At 46.4% G+C, this 15,416-nt stretch overlaps 1 protein-coding gene across 2 annotated transcripts in view; it reads left to right on the top strand.

Annotated features, from left to right (window-relative positions):
* LOC106573787 (fatty acid 2-hydroxylase-like) overlaps positions 1-15,215 on the top strand; it is a 57,518-nt gene extending 42,303 nt beyond the window's left edge. The window contains exons 3-7 of one of the 2 annotated variants that reach the window (XM_045697206.1): positions 1,813-1,955; positions 2,388-2,488; positions 10,329-10,501; positions 10,760-10,893; positions 14,272-15,215. In XM_045697206.1, the coding sequence (XP_045553162.1) occupies positions 1,813-1,955; positions 2,388-2,488; positions 10,329-10,501; positions 10,760-10,893; positions 14,272-14,326 (606 nt within the window). In that variant the 3' untranslated portion in view covers positions 14,327-15,215. Of the gene's footprint in view, positions 1-1,812; positions 1,956-2,387; positions 2,489-10,328; positions 10,502-10,759; positions 11,013-14,271 lie in introns of both variants that reach the window. The other variant, XM_045697205.1, reaches the window with a different exon arrangement.
* Positions 15,216-15,416: the final 201 nt, after the last annotated feature.

The following is a 15,416-nucleotide window of genomic DNA, read 5'->3' as shown; positions in this document are numbered from 1 at the left end:
GCAACTCCAGTGTGTATTTGGCCTTGTGTTTTAGGTTATTGTCCTGCTGAAAGTTGAATTTGTCTTCCAGTGTTTGTTGGAAAGCAGACTGACCCAGGTTTTACTCTAGGATTTTGCCGGTGCTTAGCTCTATTCCATTTATTTTTATGCTAAAAAACTCCATAGTCCTTGCCGATGACAAGCATACCCATAACATGATGCAGCCACCACCATGCTTGAAAATATGAATAGTGGTACTCAGTGACGTGTTGTATTGGATTTGCCCCAAACATAACACTTTGTGTTCAGGACATAAAGTTAATTTCTTTGCCACATTTAGCCTTATTGCAAACTGGATGCATATTTTGGAATATTTTTATTCTGTACAGGCTTCCTTCTTTTCACTCTGTCGTTTAGGTTACTATTTTGGAGTAACTACAATGTTGTTGATCCATCCTCAGTTTTCTCCTATCACAGCCATTAAACTCTAACTGTTTTAAAGTCAACATTGGCCTCATGGTGAAAATCCTGAGCGGTTTCCTTCCTCTCCGTCAACTGAGTTAGGAAGGACACCTGTATCTTTGAGGTGACTGGATGTATTCATACACCATCCAAATGTATAATTAATAACTGCATCATGCTCAAAGGGATTTTCAATATCTACTTTTTTAAACCCTTTTACCAATAAGTGAACTTCTTTGTGTAGCATTAGAAAAACTCCTTGATCTTTGTGGTTGAATCTGTGTTTGCAATTCACTGCTGGACTGAGGAACCTTGCAGATAATTGTATGTGTGGGGTAGATAGTCATACATTTTTTTAAAACACTATTATTGCACACAGAGTGAGTTAATGCAACTTTATGAATACTTATTGAACCAAGACATTTCAGCTTTTAACTCTTTATTAATTTGTAAAAATGTCTATAAACATAATTCCACTTTGACGTTATGAGGTAGGCCAGTGACACGAAATTTCAAATGAATCAATTTTAAATTCAGGCTGTAACACAACAACGTGGAAAGAGTCAAGGGGTGTGAATACTTTCTGAAGGCACTGTGCCTAGTACAGCTTGTCTCCTCCTGGCTCATTCAGGCCTACATACTTACACAGTGGAGGAAATTTGTCTCCTGAATACAATGACATTTGTGTCACTCATTGTTATCTTATTGACTTATCAGTTTGGGGTTTCAGGTATGTTTTGAGAACCATTCTCCACTTTTAACCTACTCTCCAAGACAATTGATGTCCTCAATGAATGATTTTAGATTTCGGTTTGCCTCAGTTCATCCAATATTGTCAACTATAGCAAAAAGCTATTCCATGCAGGACTCTTTGGTCTAGTTAATATAGTACCCACCCTATAATCTATGATAATGAATAAGAGACCATGACTTTGGGAACAAGCCAATCTGTCTGCCTAGTCTTGATCTAAGGTCGTGGTAAAGGAGACATTTAGTTAAAGGTATGGACAGAGAGACAATCTGCAGATCCTTCACAGAAATTGGGATAACAACTCCCCCTTCCTCTGGCCATATGTCTGTCTACTGCCACCTGCGGGACAATTACAACACCTACAGAAGAGCCGAGACCGATTGATCACACTATCACATAAAGCTATGACTGAAATACGTTTTAGAGTCCAATTTCCATTGATCTAGATTCTACAAGAACAATATGTCCTTTGACAATTGAAGGTTTTAGGCAGAAGCAGTACTGATGAGGTTATGACAGTCTATAGACATCTTGTGTTGAACTGTTGTGTGCTGTAAGGCTTAAACTACAGTATGTACAGTGTTGTAACCTGAGCTGTGTCTCCCCTGCTATGCCTGCAGGACCTGGTGGACTGGCGGAAGCCCCTGGCCTGGCAGGTGGGCAACCTGGGAGAGAAATACGAGACCTGGGTGCACCAGCCTGTGGATCGGCCCATTCGCCTGTTTGGGAACGAGTTCATGGAGGCCAGCACCAAGACATCCTGGTAAGAGAGATGATATGTACATGTATCCCAGCACAGATTAAGTCCTGGATTTAAAGGCTTTTTCAATTGAGCCTCTTAAACTCTGGGGAGGTCCCAAACGTTCCCCTTAAGCATGCTTTTTAGTACAGACTAGGCTTAATCGCTGTCAGGAAAACCAGTGTAGAAAAGCACTTACATTTACATAATATAGCAGACACTCTTATTCAGAGCGACTTGCAGGAGCAATTAGGGTTGAGTGCTCAAGGGCACATCTGCAGATTTTTCACTTAGTCAGCTCAGGGATTCGAACCAGAGACCTTTTGGTTACTGGCCCGACAAGCTTAAACACTAGGCTACCTGCCGCCCTTGCTACCTTGTTACCTGCCGCCCTAACACTTGCATGTTACCTCAGAAACTGCTGTTTGATAAGTCCATATGATTTTCTGCGTGTAGGTATATGGTCCCTGCTGTGTGGATGCCACTGGTGTTCTATCTCAACTGGTACTGCTACACCACCTTGGCTCAGGAGACAACCAGACTATTCGCCAGCACAGGTAACAAAGACGCAATCATCAGACCTGGGTTAAAATACTATTTAGGGTAGGAAGTATTTGGAAGTAAGTTTTTTTAAATATTTTTTTATTTGAAAACATAAGTATTCCAAGATGGCGGATTCCAAGATGGCGTATCAGTCAAACGTGTTTGTCTTTGTCCTGTTGTGTCCCTTGCATATATCTTTTTATATATTTTTCTTCGCATATCTTTTTTACATTTTCCTTAACCTCAACTTCTAAATACTCTCCTGCAACCCGCCTCACCCAATGTGGCGTGGATCTGTTTTTTTCTAAAGTATTTGTATTTACTTCAGATCTGGAATCCCTCAACTGAAGCTCGCCAGCTAAGTTAACTACCTACCAGCTATCAGTCAGCAAACCACTGCTAGCGGTCATCAGCTAAACTTTAGCTCGGAAAGCTCTCGCCAGTACGTACAACGTGAGTCTAACCAGAGCATAACGGAGCAAAAAAAAAAAAATTCTCTCCTTGTCCCCGGATTCCTACCGCAAACTCTGAACATTTTCATCTGGATCTTCGCAACTAGCTAACCGCAATCCCAGGTGACCACTCCTGGCTAGCGTTTCCATCCCGGAGCAAGCACCAATTAGCCTGAAGCTAGCCCGGCTTGGGCTCCTGGGCTACCACCGAAGCACACTTCTGGGCTACAATATCCGCAACTCTTCTACTGCCGGGATGGGGCGCGGAACCCCGCCGATCCTCTACGACTGGAATACCGGCATAATCTTCCCAAGGATTCCAACAGGCCCCTCAGGTGCAACGTCCGCTGAAGGCCCTTTCTACTAACTGCGGCCTGCTAGCTACCTAGAGCTACTTGGAACCCTACTAATCCACGACTGGTCTATCGACGTCACCGCACGAAGAGGCAAAAACAGACTTACCTCCATTGCGACGTCCCCCAAATTCCCTTCTGCTAACTTGCTAGCCCCGGTCTGCTAACTGCTAGCTTGCTTGCCCCGGTCTGCTAACTGCTAGCTTGCTTGCCCCGGTCTGCTAACTGCTAGCTTGCTTGCCCCGGTCTGCTAACTGCTAGCTTGCTTGCCCCGGTCTGATAACTGCTAGCTTGCTTTCCCCGGTCTGCTAACTGCTTGCTTGCTAACCCGATCTGCTAACTGCTAGCTTGTGAGCCCCGGTCTGCTAACTCTCTGAATTGCCGTGTCCCCAGCCAGCCCAACCACTCACTGGACCCATATGTTCACTTGGCAACGCATGCCTCTCTCTAATATCAATATGCCTCATCCATTACTGTCCTGGTTAGTGATTACTGTCTTATTTCACTGTAGAGCTTCTAGCCCTGCTCAATATGCCTTAACCAACCATGTTGTTCCACCTCCTACATATGCGATGACATCACCTGGTTTAAACGTCTCTAGAGACTATATCTCTCTCATCATTACTCAATGCCTAGGTTTACCTCCAATTTACTCACATCCTACCTTACCTTTGTCTGTACACTATGCCTTGAATCTATGCTATCGTTCCCAGAAACCTGCTACTTTTACTCTCTGTTCCGAACGTGCTAGACGGCCAGTTCGTATAGCCTTTAGCCGTACCCTTATCCTACGTCTCCTCTGTTCCTCTGGTGATGTAGAGGTTAATCCAGGTCCTGCAGTGCCTAGCTCCACTCCCACTCCCCAGGTGCTCTCATTTGTTGACTTCTGTAACCGTAAAAATGTTGATTTCGTGCATGTTAACATTAGAAGCCTACTCCCTGAGTTTGTTTTACTCACTGCTTTAGCACACCCTGCCAACCCAGATGTCTTAGCCATGTCTGAATCCTGGTTTAGGAAAACCACCAAAAACCCTGAAATCTCCATTCCTAACTATAACATTTTCCGCCAAGATAGAACTGCCAAAGGGGGCGGTGTTGCAATCTACTGCAAAGATAGCCTGCAGAGTTCTGTCTTACTATCCAGGTCTGTACCCAAACAATTCGAGCTCCTACTTCTAAAAATGCACCTTTCCATAAACGAGTCTCTCACTTTTGCCGCTTGCTATAGACCACGCTGTGCCCTTGACACCATATGTGAATTGATTGCCCCCCCCATCTATCTTCTGAGCTTGTGCTACTAGGTGACCTAAACTGGGACATGCTTAACACCCCGGCCATCCTACAATCTAAGCTTGATGCCCTCAATCTCACACAAATTATCAATGAACCTACCAGGTACAACCCCAAATCCGTAAACACGGGCACACTCATAGATATCATCCTAACTAACTCGCCCTCCAAATACACCTCTGCTGTTTTCAATCAAGATCTCAGCGATCACTGCCTCATTGCCTGCATCCGTAATGGGTCTGTGACCAAACGACCACCCCTCATCACTGTCAAACGCTCCCTAAAACACTGCTGCGAGCAGGCCTTTCTAATCGACCTGACCGGGGTATCCTGGAATGACATTGACCTCATCCCGTCAGTAGAGGATGCCTGGTTATTCTTTAAAAGTGCCTTCCTCACCATCTAAAATAAGCATGCCCCTTTTGAAAAATTTAGAATTAGGAATAGATATAGTCCTTGGTTCACTCCAGACCTGTCTGCCCTTGACCAGCACAAAAACATCCTGTGGCGTTCTGCATTAGCATCGAACAGCCCCCGTGATATGCAACCTTTCAGGGAAGTTAGGAACAAATATACACAGGCAATTAGGAAAGCTAAGGCTAGCTTTTTCAAACAGATATTTGCATCCTGTAGTACGAACTCAAAAAGGTTCTGGGACACTAAAGTCCATGGAGAATAAGAGCACCTCCTCCCAGCTGCCCACTGCTCTGAGGCTAGGAAACACTGTTACCGCCGATAATTCCACTATAATTGAGAATTTCAATAAGCATTTCTCTACGGCTGGCCATGCTTTCCACTTGGCTACCTCTACACCGGTCAACAGCCCGGCACCCTCCACAGCAACCCGCCAAAGCCCCCGCCATTTCTCCTTCACCCAAATCCAGATACCTGATGTTTTGAAAGAGCTGCAAAATCTGGACCCCTACAAATTAGCCGGGCTAGACAATCTGGACCCTCTCTTTCTAAAATGATCTGCTGAAATTGTTGCAACCCCTATTACTAGCCTGTTCAACCTCTCTTTCATATTGTCTGAGATTCCCAAAGATTGGAAAGCTGCCGCGGTCATCCCCCTCTTCAAAGGGGGTGACACTCTTGGACCAAACTGCTACAGACCTATATCTATCCTACCCTGTCTTTCTAAGGTCTTTGAAAGCCAAGTTAACAAACAGATTACCGACCATTTCAAATCCCACCGTACCTTCTCCGCTATGCAATCTGGTTTCAGAGCTGGTCATGGGTGCACCGCAGCCACGCTCAAGGTCCTAAACGACATCATAACCGCCATCGATAAGGGACATTACTGTGCAGCCGTATTCATCGACCTGGCCAAGGCTTTCGACTCTGTCAATCACCACATTCTTATTGGCAGACTCGACAGCCTTGGTTTCTCAAATGATTGCCTTGCCTGGTTTACCAACTACTTCTCTGATAGAGTTCAGTGTGTCAAATCGGAGGGCCTGTTGTCCGGACCGCTGGCAGTCTCTATGGGGGTACCACAAGGTTCAATTCTCGAGCCGACTCTCTTCTCTGTATACATCAATGATGTCGCTCTTGCTGCTGGTGATTCTCTGATCCACCTCTACGCAGACGACACCATTGTGTATACTTCTGGCCCCTCTTTGGACACTGTGTTAACTAACCTCCAAACGAGCTTCAATGCCATTCAACTCTCCTTCTGTGGCCTCCAACTGCTCTTAAATGCAAGTAAAACTAAATGCATGCTATTCAATCGATCACTGCCCGCACCTGCCCGCCCGTCCAGCATCACTACTCTGGACGGCTCTGACTTAGAATACGTGGACAACTACAAATACCTAGGTGTCTGGTTAGACTATAAACATTAAGCATCTCCAATCCAAAATTAAATCTAGAATCGGCTTTCTATATTGCAACAAAGCATCCTTCACTCATGCTGCCAAACATACCCTCGTAAAACTGACCATCCTACCAATCCTCGACTTCGGCGATGTCATCTATAAAATAGCCTCCAACAATAGCCTCCAACACACAAATTGGATGCAGTCTATCACAGTGCCATCCGTTTTGTCACCGAAGCCCCATACACTACCCACCACTGCGACCTGTACGCTCTCGTTGGTTGGCCCTCGCTTCATACTCGTCGCCAAACATTTACATTTACATTTAAGTCATTTAGCAGACGCTCTTATCCAGAGCGACTTACAAATTGGTGCATTCACCTTATGATATCCAGTGGAACAACCATTTTACAATAGTGCATCTAAATCTTTTAAGGGGGGGGGGTTAGAAGGATTACTTTATCCTATCCTAGGTATTCCTTAAAGAGGTGGGGTTTCAGGTGTCTCCGGAAGGTGGTGATTGACTCCGCTGTCCTGGCGTCGTGAGGGAGCTTGTTCCACCATTGGGGTGCCAGAGCAGCGAACAGTTTTGACTGGGCTGAGCGGGAACTGTGCTTCCGCAGAGGTAGGGAGGCGAGCAGGCCAGAGGTGGATGAACGCAGTGCCCTTGTTTGGGTGTAGGGCCTGATCAGAGCCTGAAGGTACGGAGGTGCCGTTCCCCTCACAGCTCCGTAGGCAAGCACCATGGTCTTGTAGCGGATGCGAGCTTCAACTGGAAGCCAGTGGAGAGAGCGGAGGAGCGGGGTGACGTGAGAGAACTTGGGAAGGTTGAACACCAGACGGGCTGCGGCGTTCTGGATGAGTTGTAGGGGTTTAATGGCACAGGCAGGGAGTCCAGCCAACAGCGAGTTGCAGTAATCCAGACGGGAGATGACAAGTGCCTGGATTAGGACCTGCGCCGCTTCCTGTGTGAGGCAGGGTCGTACTCTGCGAATGTTGTAGAGCATGAACCTACAGGATCGGGTCACCGCCTTGATGTTAGTGGAGAACGACAGGGTGTTGTCCAGGGTCACGCCAAGGTTCTTAGCACTCTGGGAGGAGGACACAAGGGAGCTGTCAACCGTGATGGCAAGATCATGGAACGGGCAGTCCTTCCCCGGGAGGAAGAGCAGCTCCGTCTTGCCGAGGTTCAGCTTGAGGTGGTGATCCGTCATCCACACTGATATGTCTGCCAGACATGCAGAGATGCGATTCGCCACCTGGTTATTAGAAGGGGGAAAGGAGAAGATTAATTGTGTGTCGTCTGCATAGCAATGATAGGAGAGACCATGTGAGGATATGACAGAGCCAAGTGACTTGGTGTATAGCGAGAATAGGAGAGGGCCTAGAACAGAGCCCTGGGGGACACCAGTGGTGAGAGCACGTGGTGCGGAGACAGATTCTCGCCACGCCACCTGGTAGGAGCGACCTGTCAGGTAGGACGCAATCCAAGCGTGGGCCGCGCCGGAGATGCCCAACTCGGAGAGGGTAGAGAGGAGGATTTGATGGTTCACAGTATCAAAGGCAGCAGATAGGTCTAGGAGGATGAGAGCAGAGGAGAGAGAGTTAGCTTTAGCAGTGCGGAGAGCCTCCGTGACACAGAGAAGAGCAGTCTCAGTTGAATGACCAGTCTTGAAACCTGACTGATTTGGATCAAGAAGGTCATTCTGAGAGAGATAGCAGGAGAGCTGGCCAAGGACGGCACGTTCAAGAGTTTTGGAGAGAAAAGAAAGAAGGGATACTGGTCTGTAGTTGTTGACATCGGAGGGATCGAGTGTAGGTTTTTTCAGAAGGGGTGCAACTCTCGCTCTCTTGAAGACGGAAGGAACGTAGCCAGCGGTCAAGGATGAGTTGATGAGCGAGGTGAGGTAAGGGAGAAGGTCTCCGGAAATGGTCTGGAGAAGAGAGGAGGGGATAGGGTCGAGCGGGCAGGTTGTTGGGCGGCCGGCCATCACAAGACGCGAGATTTCATCTGGAGAGAGAGGGGAGAAAGAGGTCAAAGCACAGGGTAGGGCAGTGTGAGCAGGACCAGCGGTGTCGTTTGACTTAGCAAACGAGGATCGGATGTCGTCGACCTTCTTTTCAAAATGGTTGACGAAGTCATCCTCAGAGAGGGAGGAGGGGGGGGGGAGGAGGATTCAGGAGGGAGGAGAAGGTGGCAAAGAGCTTCCTAGGGTTAGAGGCAGATGCTTGGAATTTAGAGTGGTAGAAAGTGGCTTTAGCAGCAGAGACCGAAGAGGAAAATGTAGAGAGGAGGGAGTGAAAGGATGCCAGGTCCGCAGGGAGGCGAGTTTTCCTCCATTTCCGCTCGGCTGCCCGGAGCCCTGTTCTGTGAGCTCGCAATGAGTCGTCGAGCCACGGAGCAGGAGGGGAGGACCGAGCCGGCCTGGAGTATAGGGGACATAGAGAATCAAAGGATGCAGAAAGGGAGGAGAGGAGGGTTGAGGAGGCAGAATCAGGGGATAGGTTGGAGAAGGTTTGAGTAGAGGGAAGAGATGATAGGATGGAAGAGGAGAGAGTAGCGGGAGAGAGAGAGCGAAGGTTGGGACGGCGCAATACCATCCGAGTAGGGACAGAGTGAGAAGTGTTGGATGAGGGCGAGAGGGAAAAGGATACAAGGTAGTGGTCGGAGACTTGGAGGGGAGTTGCAATGAGATTAGTGGAAGAACAGCATCTAGTAAAGATGAGGTCAAGCGTATTGCCTGCCTTGTGAGTAGGGGGGGAAGGTGAGAGGGTGATGTCAAAAGAGGAGAGGAGAGGAGTGGAAAGAAGGAGGCAGAGAGGAATGAGTCAAAGGTAGACGTGGGGAGGTTAAAGTCACCCAGAACTGTGAGAGGTCAGCCATCCTCAGGAAAGGAACTTATCAAGACGTCAAGCTCATTGATGAACTCTCCAAGGGAACCTGGAGGGCGATAAATGATAAGGATGTTAAGCTTGAAAGGGCTGGTAACTGTGACAGCATGGAATTCAAACCCACTGGCTACAGGTTATCTTCAAGTCTCTGCTAGGTAAAGCCCCGCCTTATCTCAGCTCACTGGTCACCATAGCAGCACCCACTCATAGCACGCGCTCCAGCAGGTATATCTCACTGGTCATCCCCATGGCCAATTCCTCCTTTGGTCGCCTTTCCTTCCAGTTCTCTGCTGCCAATGACTGGAACGAACTGCAAAAATCTCTGTAGCTGGAGACTCATATCTCCCTCACTAGCTTTAAGCACCAGCTGTCAGAGCAGCTCACAGATCACTGCACCTGTGCATAGCCCATCTGTCAACAACCCATCTATCTACCTCTTCCCCATGCTGTATTTATTTATTTATCTTGCTCCCTTGCACCCCAGTATCTCTACTTGCACATTCATCTTCTGCACATCTACCATTCCAGTGTTTAATTGCTATATTGTAATTACTTCGCCACCATGGCCTATTTATTGCCTTAACTTACCTCATTTGCAGAAGGGATACTGGTTTATGTTTTATTTTTTCTACTGTATTATTGACTATATGTTTTGTTTATTCCATGTGTAACTCTGTGTTGTTGTATGTGTCGAATTGCTATGCGTTATCTTGGCCTTAAATAAACCCAAGCATTTGGTATTTGGAAATAAGTATTTGAAAATACTTTCAAATAGTAGACTATTTACAGTTTTACATTTTACATTTTGCACAAGTACAGTAAAATGCTAAACATGCAAGCCCTATCCAGCAGTGCAGTATTCAATATAATAAATAGTATAACTAATAAAATAAAAAACATGAGAAATAAGAAGTAATAGAAGTAGTTGATTCCAGCCACATTATTTGTTAATAAATCTGTCCAGCAAATTCATGCGTGTTCCCATGTACAGTCTAGTAGAAATGTGATTCCTGTTTAAGCCTGTATCTGTCCCACCCCCTCCATCTGCAGACTATTCCTTCCTGGTGCACAAGTACAGCTTTCCCCTCATCTTTGTGATGGGCATGGTCATCTGGACCTTCATCGAATATTGCATCCATCGCTTCGTCTTTCACATGCGCCCGCCCGCCCACAACTATTACCTCATCACCATTCACTTCCTGCTGCACGGACAGCATCATAAGGTGAGGTACAGACATATACAGAAGAGAGCGAACAATACTCTGGAACTAACGTTTAAAATGTATCGTACTTAGGTGTTTTTATGCCTCTTTGTTTATGATTCATTTGAAATTCAGAAACTTGGGAAACTGCAGTAGGATATACTTTTTGTTCCAAATCTAGGCCAAGCCATATGCTAGAATGATAAAACGAAACTGTGCAGTAACTACTCAAAGTCTATGTGCTCCTATACTAACACCATGGTGATTTCTCCCTTCCAGTCTCCCTACGATGGCTCCCGCCTGGTCTTTCCTCCTTGCCTGGCCTCAGTGGTGATAGGCAGCTTCTACCTGCTGCTGACCAAGGCCTTCCCTGAGGCCTTAGGGGTGTCCCTGTTTGTGGGGGGGCTGTTTGGGTACGTGGTGTATGACATGATCCATTACTACCTTCACTACGGCTCCCCCCAGAAAAACTCCTACCTGTATAGCCTCAAGGCATACCACGTCAAGCACCACTTTGAACACCAAAGAGCAGGTGAGGAGGACCAGTAAGATGGCGCCGACAGACATGACAGCTCTGCTTCTAGCTCATAAGCAACTTTGCAGTATTTTTTTGTGTGTGTGTTATTTCTTACATTATTCACCCAGAATGTTTTTTGTGTTATTACATACAGCCAGAAAGATATCAGAGCGACGGTAATGCACCAGCATTACATTCAGGAATACGACTTTCCCGAATTGGATCCTTTGTTCGTACCCCTAGGGCAATTGAACTTAACCCAGAGGCTGCTCTAAGACACCGCCGGCGGATAAGAGTTGTTCGGAATAGACTTCTTGTCCAACTCAGGAGGCGTGCACACCATCCACTGCTTCCGAGTACATTACTCGCTAATCTTCAGTCTCTGGACAATAAAGTAGATGAGCTCAGGGCGAGGATCTCCTTCCAGAGAGACATCAGGGACTGTAATATACTCTGTTTCACGGAATCATGGCTCTCTTGGGATATACTGTCCCCATCCATACAGCCAGCTGGGTTCTCAGTACATCGCACAGACAGGAATAAAGAACTCTCCAGGAAGAAGGGCGGTGGTGTATGTTTCATGATTAACTACAGATGGTATGGTTGTGATAACATAGAGAAAGTCCGACTCAAACAGGAAGTACCCGTGCTAAGGTCTATTCAACGCTGCTCTGACCAATCGGAATCCATGCTTCAAGGTTGCTTTAATCACATGGACTGGGATATGTTCCGGGTAGCCTCTGAGAATAACATTGACGTGGACACGGTGACTGAGTTCATCAGGAAGTGTATAGGGGATGTTGTTCCCACTGTGACTATTAAAACCTACCCAAACCAGAAACCACGGATAAATTACAGCATTCGCGCAAAACTGAAGGCGTGACCCACCGCATTTAAGCATGGCAAGGTGACTGGGAATATGGTTGAATACAAACAGTGTAGTTATTCCCTCATAAGGCAGTCAAACAGGCAAAACAAAACATCAGTACAGAGACAAAGTGAAGTCACAATTCAACGGCTCAGACGCGAGATGTATGTGGCAGGGTCTACAGACAATCATGGATTACAAAGGGAAAACTAGCCACGTCGCAGATAACGACGTCTTGCTCCCGGACAAGCTAAACACCTACTTCGCCCGCTTTGAGGAGAACACAGTGCCACCGGCGCGGCCCGCTCCCAAGGACTGTGGGCTCTCGTTCTCCGTGGCCGACGTGAGTAAGACATTTGAGCGTGTTAATGCTCGCGAGGCTGCCGGCCCAGACGGCATCTCTAGCCGCATCCTCAGAGCATGCACTGACCAGCTGAATGGCGTGTTTACTGACATATTCAATCTCTCCCTATCCCAGTCTGCTGTCCCCACTTGCTTCAAAATGTCCACCATTGTTCCTGTACCCAAAAAAGCAAAGGTAACTGAACTAAATGACTATTTCCCCATAGCACTCACTTCTGTCATCATGAAGTGCTTTGAGAGGCTAGTTAAGGATCATATGCCCTCAAACCTTACCTGACACCCTAGACCCACTTCAATTTGCTTACCGCACCAATAGATCCATAGACGATGCAATCTCCATCCCACTGCACACTGCCCTATCCCATCTGGACAAGAGGAATACCTATGTAAGAATGCTGTTCATTGACTATAGGTCAGCCTTCAACACGGTTCTACCTTCCCAGCTCATCATTAAGCTTGGGGCCCTGGGTCTTAATCCCGCCCTGTGCAACTGGGTCCTGGACTTCCTGACGGGCCGCCTCCAGGTGGTGAAGATAGGAAACAACATCTCCACTTTGCTGATCCTCAACACAGGCGCCCCACAAGGTTGTGTGCTCAGCCCTCTCCTCCAACTCAATCATCAAGTTTGCAGACGACACAACAGTAGTGGGCCTGATTACCAAAAATGACGAGACGACCTACAGGGAGGAGGTGAGGGCGCTGGTGGAGAGGTCCAGGAAAATAACCTCTCCCTCAACATCAACAAAACAAAGAATGGATCGTGGACTTCAGGAGACAGCAGAGGGAGCATGCCCCTATCCACATCGACGGGGATGTAGTGGAGAAGGTGGAAAGCTTCAAGTTCCTTGGCGTACACATCACTGACAAACTGAAATGGTCCACCCACACAGTCTGGTGAAGAATGGGCAACAGAGCCTCTTCAACCTCAGGAGGCTGAAGAAATTTGGCTTGTCCCCTAAAACCCCCACAAACTTTTACAGATGCACAATTGCGAGCATCCTGTCGGGCTGTATCACTGCCTGGTACGGAAACCGCACTGCCCGCAGGGCTCTCCAGAGGGTGGTGCGGTCTGCCCAACGCATCACCGGGGGCACACTTTCTGCCCTCCAGGACACCTACAGCACCCAATGTCACAGGAAGGCCAAAAATATCATCAAGGACATAAACCTCCCGAGCTACGGCCTGTTCACCCCGCTATCCAGAAGGCGAGGTCAGTACAGGTGCATCAAAGCTGGGACCGAGAGACTGAAAAACAGCTTTTATCTCAAGGCCATCAGACTGTTAAATAGCCATCACTTACTGGTTCCCACCCAGTTACTCAACCTTGCACCTTAGAGGCTGCTGCCCTGTATACATAGACATGGAATCACTGGCTGCTTTAATAATGGAACACTAGTCACTTTAACAATGTTTACATACTGCTTTACTCATCTCATATGTATATACTGTATTTTATTCTACTGTATTTTAGTGAATGCCACTCCGACATTGCTTGTACTAATATTTATCTATATCTTAATTCCATTCTTTTACTTTTAGATTTGTGTGAATTGTTGTGAATTGTTAAATACTACTGCACTGTTGGAGCTAGGAACACAAGCATTTTGCTACACCTGCAATATCATCTGCTAAATATGTGTATGTGACCAATACGATTTGATTCGAATAGCTCTTTGTATCACCATACTTCTGTTGTTATAGTGACTTCTGATAAAGAGGATGGGGGACAAACAAGATCAAGTATTATATTCAGTGCTTGGCTTGGACTGAAATAGGTGCTGGTACTTTTGAGCTAATATTCTAGAACAGGAGCAGGATCTCAAGCAGTAGAACATTTTGAGGTACTGGTACTCATCTCCGCTGAGCTCCTGCCCAAGTCAAGCACTGATTATATTACCTCAGACTGTTCATATGTCTCTGTAATTGCCTGTAGTTCAGCTTTGTGTATGGTTCTCCTAAATATTATACCTAGATTCCAGTATGTGTGCATAAGTATTTCTGACTGTTCTCTCACTGATGGCATAAATTGGTTTCCCTCTGCAGGTTTTGGAATCAGCACCACATTGTGGGACTATCCGTTCAACACACTGATCCCTGAACAGACCTTTTAGAAGACCCAACTTACTCTACTCTCCACTGGGGGGCAACCTTCACCCATTCCTCTTATACCTGGCAATCAACCCCTTCAATGACCCCATACCCTTTGGCCCCAGCCTGTCCCTATAGTTTGTCTTTGTCTCTGGCTGGCTCTGGCTGCTTCGAACAAAACACAACACACTTTTCATATGTTCCACCTGCCAGTCAAAGAAAAAAGGTATCTTTTCAGAACTGGAGAGACGCAGGTTCGGGGTGATTCTGTATGTTTTGTTTATAATCGACAAAATGATCAAATGGAGATTGTATGACTATAATGCAGTAAGGAGGATGATACATGCAGTCACAGGATATAACAGTCAACATCCCACCAGAAACCGTATAGCCATCAAACTCAACTCTGGACCTTGAAGTCAGTTCCACTGGGTTTTTTCATTGGTCCCCTCTAATTAAGGCACTGATTTAGATCTTGGACACCAGGTGGGGTCAATTCATTATCAGGCAAAACAGAAAACCAGCAGGCTCCGGACCTCGAAGGGTAAGAGTTTACTAACCTGCAGTAGAGAGAGACTGGAAAGTGAGAGAGGGAGTGTGAATATGGAAGAGAGGATAAAGAGTGATGTTTAGGAGGGTGAAAGAGATTATAGTGGTCTTTATATACAGTTGAAGTTGGAAGTTTACATACACTTAGGTTGGAGTTATTAAAACTTGTTTTTCAACCACTCCACAAATGTCTTGTTAACAAACTATAGTTTTGGCAAGTCGGTTAGGACATCTACTTTGTGCATGACACAAGTCATTTTTCCAACAATTGTTTACAGACAGATTATTTCACTTATAATTCACTGTATCACAATTCCAGTGGGTCAGAAGTTTACATACACTAAGTTGACTGTGCCTTTAAACAGCTTGGAAAATTCTAGAAATTGATGTCATGGCTTTAGAAGCTTCTGATAGGCTAATTGACATCATTTGAGTCAATTGGAGGTGTACCTGTGGATGTATTTCGAGGCCTACCTTCAAACTCAGTGCCTCTTTGCTTGACATCATGGGAAATTCAAAAGAAATCAGCCAAGACCTCAGGAAAAAAATTG

Source organism: Salmo salar, chromosome ssa16, assembly GCF_905237065.1.
Source record: "Salmo salar chromosome ssa16, Ssal_v3.1, whole genome shotgun sequence".
Taxonomy (NCBI): domain Eukaryota; kingdom Metazoa; phylum Chordata; class Actinopteri; order Salmoniformes; family Salmonidae; genus Salmo; species Salmo salar.
The sequence above is the reverse complement of the archived record's forward strand: the minus strand, read 5'-3'. Positions and strand labels throughout refer to the sequence as shown.